The following is a 7,979-nucleotide window of genomic DNA, read 5'->3' on the forward strand; positions in this document are numbered from 1 at the left end:
CACCAATACTACAGGCACTAAGATCAACAATCAATAAACTGAACTTTATGAAAATGAAAAGTTCTGTAAGGCAAAGGATACCATCAACAGAACAAAACAGCAGTCTACAGAACGGAAAAGGACTTTCCCCAACCCCACATCTAACAGAAGGCTAATATCCAAAATATATAAAGCACTCAAGAAACTAAACATCAAAAAAAAAAAACCAAATAAACCAACTTTAAAATGGCATACAGATCTAAACAGAGAATTCTCAACAGAGGAATCAAAAATGGCAGAGGAGCATTTGAAGAAATGTTCAACATCCTTAGTCATCACAGAAATGCAAATCAAAACAACTCTGAGATTCCACCTGTCAGAATGGCTAAAATCAAAAACATAAGTGATAATTCACGCTTGAGAGGATGTGGAGCGAGAAGAACACTCCTCCATTGTTCATGGGAGTGCAAACTTGTACAGCCACTTTGAGAATGAGTATGTGGTTTCTCAGAAAATTGGGAATCGATCTACCTCAAGAGCCAGCTATACCACTCCTGGGCATGTACCCAAAAGATGCTCAAGAACACTTGCTCAGTTATGTTCATAGCAGCTTTATTCGTAATAATCAGAAGCTGCAAACAACCCAAATGTACCTCAACTGAACAATGTGGCACATTTACACAATGGAGTATTACTCAGCTGCTAGTAACAATGGCACCATGAAATTTGCCAGTAAATGGATGGAACACGGAAAAATTATCCTGGACGAGGTAACCAAGACCCAGGGCAAACATGGTATGTACTCACTTGTAAATGGATATTAACTGTAAAGTAAAGGACAACCATGCTACAATCCACAGACCCAGGGAGGGTACAAGGGGGATGCATGGATCTCCCTGTGAAAGGGAGACAGAAGAGGTATCAAAGGTGGAGGGAGTTTGGGAGGGGGACAAGAACATGAGGGATCAGGTAGAGAGAGAACAGAGGGAGCGAGTACTAGGAAAGACAAATGGAATTGGTGGGGCATATCGGCGACAAGCTAGAAACCCTGTGAAGGCAACCGCTGCTAATGAAGGATATCCTAGCAATGAGAGATACGAAGCCTGAACTGGCCATCTCCTGTGACTATCAGCGGAGGGACTGGGACACCCACCCAGCCACTTAACCTTCAACCTACAATTTATCTTGCCTACAAGATGTGCTGGGATAAAGGTGATGCAGAAATTATGGGCGTGGCCAACCAATGAATGGTCCAGCTGGAGACCCACATAAGAGGGAACCCATGCTTATCACTGCCAGTAGGGCCAGGTCCCAGAGGCTGGATGGTCCAGAGACCTAGGATAGAACCAATAATACTAGAGGGGGAAAAAGTCAACGTAATGATGTCTAACGATATTCTCCTATACTCATAGACTGGTGCCTCGCCCACTTATTATAAAAGGTTTTATTAAGCAACTGATGGAATCAGGTGCAGAGACTCACAGTCAAAACTCAGGGAAAGGAGGAGGAAGGATTCTAGGAGCCAGAAGGGTAAAGGACATCAAAAGAAAACCCACAGACTCAATGAACCTGGGAACATAGGGGTTCACAGAGACTGAGCCAACAACCAGGGAGCCTGCATGGGACTGACCTAGGCACTCTACGTATATGTTCAGTTGTGTAGCTTGTTCGTCTTGTGGGACCTTAACAGGGGGAACAGGTGCTGTCTCTAGGACCCTTTTTCTCCTACTGGATTGCCCAGGCCAGCCTTAATAGGAGGGGAGGTGCCTAGTTGTACTGAAACTTGATATGCCATGTTTGGTTGATATCCATCGGTTGATATGCCCTTTCCTGAATAGAAATCTAGGAGGAGTGGATGGGAGGTGGGATGGTGGGGAGAGACTAGGAGAAGGGAGAGGGGAAACTACAGTTGGGATGTAAATAATAATAATTATTATTATAAATATTTTCTTAATTAAAAAAGTAGAATGCCCTAGATATGATCTACCTGAAGAGCCAAACTAAGAGAAGCCAAAGACTCATTCAAAACTGAAAGACAAATATAAAGGAACACAATGAACAATTTCATTGTAATCAAATGAAGATTTGTAATCAAAGAGAAGATGTAAGCAATAGGCCATTCTTACAACAAGGGGAAACACTTTATTTTTAATTGTAATATTCAAATTTCCAAGCACTCAGACTGTTGACTAGAAGTTCTCAAAGAATAGGTAAAGAAATGGATAATTAAAGTCTTTAAAACGTTGACTACATAATTAAATCCTGTTCATCTTCTGGAACGAACCCAATAGAAGCAGAAGACTAAGTCTTAAATACAAAGCTACTCCTCATATAGTCAGCAAAAAAAAAAAATGCAAGTTTTATTTCATGCATCTACCAAATTCTGCCAAATTCAATAAACATATTTATGGGCACACATCTGTGATGTTTTCTAAATGCAAAACAAAATACAGTACGCAATATGTAAAGAAAATGCTAACATTATTTACTACTGAGAGTGGAATGGCAGATTTTTCTTTATTTTTGTTATCAAACTTTTCTACAATTTAAATATAAAATGAATGACACTTATACCCTGGCAATGCTAAAGCATGTACGGGCAGCCCGGATATGACAATTATGTTGAACTTGTCCTTATTGGGTTTCATCGTCTAAGTTGATGAGGACGACTGCCCAGGTCTCTTCCTCAAGAAGGCACCAGACCTAATTACAGATGGTTGTGAGCCACCATGCAGTTGCTGGGAATAGAACTCAGGACCTTTGGAAGAGCAGGCAGTGCTCTCAATCGCTGAGCCATCTCTCCAGCTCCAATGAAAATATACTGATTTTTAAAACCAGAAAATATTATCAGAGCTTTCTGTACGCAAAATACTGGATGCAAGTTAGCAATACAAATAGCAATGTCAATAAATAGCACACACACACAGCCTTCATTAGCTGCCATCAACAGCATGACATTAGAAAATAAGTGAGGGTAGCCCTCAGTGAAAAGAAAAAGTTGAAGCTGAAGTTTACTTACTAAAACTAGGACTATTCTAAATCAATGCTTCATTCTAGTAAAGTAACAAATACAAAATTACTTTTGAGAAAGAGTTGCCAAGAACTTTCTCTACTCAGAATCACAGTGAATAAACTTTTCAAGAAAATTATCCCCAAATTCGCCAACTCCACATTTCTTTCACTCTCCGTAGCTAACTGAAACTAAGTTTTAGGGGAAATGGAATAAAACAAACTAAGCAGGGAACGGAAGGAATCCCAATACTTGAAGGCTGAGGCAGCAAGCTCCCAAGTTTGTAGTCACCCTGGGCTACAAACATCTCCCACTGCCCTTAAAAGTCTGACTTCATAAGGCATCAACCCCCCCCCTCCCCGCTCCACCCAACCCCAACTTCTTTTATTGGGAGTTTTCCAAAGCTAAAGTCCGGAACAGTTCTTTTATTCCGCTGTATGAATTCACCCCAGTTCTCACGCAGCCCACTCAACACGTCTCCATGACTAAATGATGAAGGCAGGCGTGCCTACCGAAGGAATGCCTACTCCACCAACAGTGCTTCGGAAATACCTGGCTGGTGTCTGACAGCCTTTATCTAGTGCCAAAACAGAGCGGTTCCCGGTATTTAAAAAAAAAAGAAAAAAAAAATTACTAGTCCGCCTATCTCATCAGCAGCTTAAGGAAACGCGGGCGCGTCCCCAGCCGCGCCCGCCCGAGGCGCGCCACCGCACCCTTTCCCGGCGCGGGTGGAGTGGGACCCAACTTCAGCGAGCCGCCGCGCCCCGCCCACGCCCCCGCGCGCCCGCGGCCGCCCACCGCCGCCAGCGTTGGTAAGTGCAGAGCGCGTCCTCGGGGCTTCTCACCCTCCGGCAGCTCCACGGTGCGCGCGCGCCGCAGCGAGCGCGTCAGTCGGTTGAGCTGCTCCATCGCTCTCTCCATCCTCGGCGCGGCCTCCGCGAAGCCCCCGCCGCGCCCGCGGCCTCCGCGCCCCGCGCCCTACATCCAGACCCTGGCCGGGCCCGTGGGCGAAGGCGCGAGCTCGCGGCAGCCGGCGCTCGGGAACGCTAGGGTGCTACGCCGAGTCGGTCCGCCGCACCGACGGCAGCCAGCCAGACCGCGACGGGGGTGGGCAGCGGTCGCCGCCTCCGCTCGCTCGCGGCTTTCCTTCCGCGGCCCCGCTTCCCTCCTGGGCTCGCGAGGCCTTCTGGGAACTGTAGTTCCGGGCGGGCTAGCCACACACCCCGGTGTAGCCCCGCCTCTAAGGTCGCTGATCCGCGATCTGGAAGATCAGACTACTGCAGAACATAGAAAGACTTCCCGGGTTTTCTCATGCAAAGTTGTACAAGACCTTTCTGTCTCAGTTCTAACACACCCTAATAAAGCAGATTAGATGAGTACCTTATTTGCTTTGCTTGCTGAGTACATTTCTGAGAACAGAGACATGGCACTATCCTATGCCTTGTAGATCCCTTTGCTTAGCACAGGACGTGACGCCAACTTCAAACTCTGCAGAAGATGTGAAAGGCAAAAAGGAAAAAAAAAAGTTTATTTGGTAAAATACAGTCTCAGTTCCTATGACAGGCCCAATGGGAGCTACAAAGACTTTGACTTCATGAGTATACCAAATCATAGAAATGTTCAAGCGGGGCATGGTAACACACACTGGCAATTCCAGCACTCGGGAAGCAGAAGCAGAAGGATCCTAAGTGTGAGGCTAACCTGAACTACGCGATGTTTTGAGATGGAAGCGGTAAGTGTTTTTGAGCCCATCACATGTAACCCAGGTTAGCTTTGATCTTGGTACATAGCTGAAACGGCAACATTCCTGCCTCCACCTGCCAGGCGCTAGGACCCCAGGTGCTCACCACCAGGCCTGGCAGACACAAAACCTCAATAAAAAAAAAAAAAAAAAAAAAAAAAAAAAAAAAAAAAAAACACTTTAAAAATAATTAAAGATTAAAAATATTTAAAAATAATTTAAAGATGGCTTTAAAATGGAAAAATGACTCTGCAGCTAAAGGCAGAGGCTACTCTTCCAGAGAACCAAATTTGCTTCCCATACGGCCCCAGAGTCATCCAGGAAATCCAGTTCCAGGGGATCTGATGCTCTGTTATGGCCTCCTCCTCCTCAGGCACTGCATGCGCAGGGTGCAGAGACATACATGCAGGCCAGGGCATAAAAAAAGAGGTTTGGAGATCAAAAAGATAGGTCAGTGGTTAAGAGCATGTACTAAAATTCCAGTGTATGGTTCCCAGCACTCACTCCTGGCACCTCAAAAGCTCCTTCTGATCCAGTACCTGGAAATCTGGCATACTTGGATGCCCACGCCCCCACTCAGATTTCTTAACCAGAAATAAAACTTTTTAAAAATAGTTTAAGGGGCTAAAGAGATGGCTTAGCAATTAAGAGCAGGTTTCTTTTCCAATGCCTACTGTCCTTAGTCTAGTTCCAGGGAATCACATGATCTCTTCTGGCCTCTGAAGGTGTTGCCTGCATATTGTACACTTACAAGTAGGCCGAACACTCACACATACAATAAAATTAATAAAAAAAATTCAAAGTGGAGCCATCCCAGCTTCCATCCAGAGGGCCATCGGAGGGGTGAGTTTGTAGAAGGCCGCAGCCACATTCTCCATCATCAAGATGGCGCTGACATCCGGCTTCACCGCCAGGTGAACGCACATGTGTTGGTAACTTTCCATTTCTGTGTCCCCGCCTATTTCCGAGGCATCACCTGGGACTGGGAGCAGCGGACCAATCCAAGAGTGACATGTCCGAAGCAGGGTCTGTTTCCTATGTAAGGGATGGGTTCCATCATATCTGGGTCCCCGGCCATGTTGGCTGATGCTCGCTCTCCCAAGAGGATTAAAGCCATTCCTGCAGAAGGATCCTAGTGTTCCGCGTGGTTCTTGCTGGCGAGACGGTAGCGTGGGACAACTGGTGCCGAATCCCTCGGGACACCGAGGAATCCTGACCACCGCACCTACGGGGATCTCTTGGATTCACCTTGGATTCAGGAAGGATTCAGAACTGTGGGTCTGCATAATCAGAGAGGTAATGTCTGCTCCTGGATTTTTCGGTTTTGAGCTTGACTTGTCTCCGCATTGGGAAGGTTTCATACAGGCCTTGACACTTATCTTAGCAATTCTCTTATTTTCCGCCAAAAATTGCTTAAAAGATGAATCTTGCCAAGCAGTTGTTACAAAGGCGGAGGAAATCCAGGACAGAATATCAGAAACTAAATGCAATGGAAAGTTAGACGCACGCATGAGAAAAAAAAATAAGGAAAGAGGATCCCCCAATGATTCTAAGAAAATAAAAATGGGGGAGAACATTGGCCCACAAGGCCAAAAGCTTTCTGATATCAATAATAAGAAAAAAAGGAAAGAACAGTAGTTTGCAAATTGAAAGTGACCTTGAAAGTGACCATGAAAGTGAGCACGAAAATTCTGGCTCAGGAGAAGAGGTAGGAGAACTGGATACAGAGGAGGAGGTAGAATTAGCCAGCGGCAGGGCCATGAGGTCATCCCAAATGGCCCATCCGCCTCCTTATAGGCTACGCCCTCCCCCAATTGCCCCTTTGGCGCCTCTTTATGAGGAACGCCTTGGGCCAAAGACCTTTTCATTTATCCCTGACAAGGTCAAGAGAAAGCTACACTTGGCCTTCCCCGTTTATGAAGGGGAAAACGGGCGAGTACATGTGCCTATGGAGTACAACCAAATCAAAGAGTTAGCAGAGTCAGTCAAAAAGTATGGAGTGACTGCTAATTTTACCTTAGCCCAGTTGGACAGATTGGCCTCGTCTGCCATGACTCCAGCGGACTGGGAAGCAGTTACAAAAGCATCGCTCATCAGCATGGGTCAATATTTGGAATGGAAAGCGCTATGGCACGAGGCAGCCCAGGAACAAGCCAGAGCTAACGCTCAGGCCTTAACTCCAGAACAACAGCAATGGACATTTGACCTCCTGACTGGGCGAGGGCACTATGCCGCTGCCCAGACAAACTACCCTTCCGGCGCCTACCGCCAGATAGCCAATACAGCTGTAAGAGCATGGAAAGCCTTGTCAAAAAAGGGAGAAGGGAGCACTCCGCTCACCAAGATTATACAAGGGACTCAGGAGCCTTTTTCAGATTTCGTGGCAAGAATGACTGAGGCAGCAGGACGCATTTTTGGCAATACTGATACGGCCATGTCCCTAATTGAGCAGCTCGTCTTTGAGCAAGCCACGCAGAAATGCCGTGCCGCCATAGCCCCTAGGAAAAATAAAGGGCTACAGGACTGGCTCAGGGTCTGTAGAGAACTAGGAGGACCCCTGACAAATGCAGGTTTGGCTGCAGCCATCTTGCGGTCACAACAACGCCCTTTTAAAGGGCCAGACACAAGAGTTTGCTTTAAATGCAGGAAGCCAGGACACTTAAAAAGGGACTGTAGGTCATCAGAAAAGGAGAGAGCGCCCCCTACGCTTTGCTCATGCTGTGGTAAAGGTTATCATAGGGCGGAGCTCTGCCGCTCCGTTAGGGACGCCCATGGTAAGATCCTCCCACCATTAGAAAACCCACAGACTGGTAATCCAAAAAACGGGATGAGGGGCCCTCGGTCCCAGGGCCCCCAAAAATATAAAAACAAGTTCGTCAGGGCAACGACCGAGGGACCCTCGGAAGCAAAACAAGAATAGACTTGTGTGCCTCCACCGACTTCTTATTGATGCCTCAAATGGGGGTACAGCCCGTCCCTGTGCAGCTGCCTGAGCCCCTACCCCCTGGAAGCGTGGGCCTGCTTTTAGGACATGGCTCGCTTACCCTACAGGGATTAATCGTCCACCCAGGTCTCGTTGATAGTCAGCACACTGCTGAGATACAAGCCCTATGATCTTGCCCTAGTGGAGTTTTTTCCATCAGTAAAGGAGACAGGATAGCTCAATTACTGCTTCTCCCGGCAGACATCCACCAGAGGCCGGAGAATAAATTAATGGGGTCAACAGGACAGGATTCAGTCTACTTGGTT

General features: G+C 46.7%; 1 protein-coding gene across 2 annotated transcripts in view; it reads right to left on the reverse strand.

The window, feature by feature from the left end:
• Hace1 (HECT domain and ankyrin repeat containing E3 ubiquitin protein ligase 1) overlaps positions 1 to 4,142 on the reverse strand; it is a 112,808-nt gene extending 108,666 nt beyond the window's left edge. The window contains exon 1 of one of the 2 annotated variants that reach the window (XM_085691084.2): positions 3,835 to 4,142. In XM_085691084.2, coding sequence (XP_085547210.2) covers positions 3,835 to 3,910 — 76 coding nt within the window. In that variant the 5' untranslated portion in view covers positions 3,911 to 4,142. The remainder of the gene's footprint in view (positions 1 to 3,834) is intronic. The other variant, XM_085691078.2, reaches the window with a different exon arrangement.
• Between the last annotated feature and the right edge of the window lie 3,837 nt (positions 4,143 to 7,979).

Source organism: Myodes glareolus, chromosome 1, assembly GCF_982192425.1.
Source record: "Myodes glareolus chromosome 1, mMyoGla1.1, whole genome shotgun sequence".
Classification (NCBI taxonomy): domain Eukaryota; kingdom Metazoa; phylum Chordata; class Mammalia; order Rodentia; family Cricetidae; genus Myodes; species Myodes glareolus.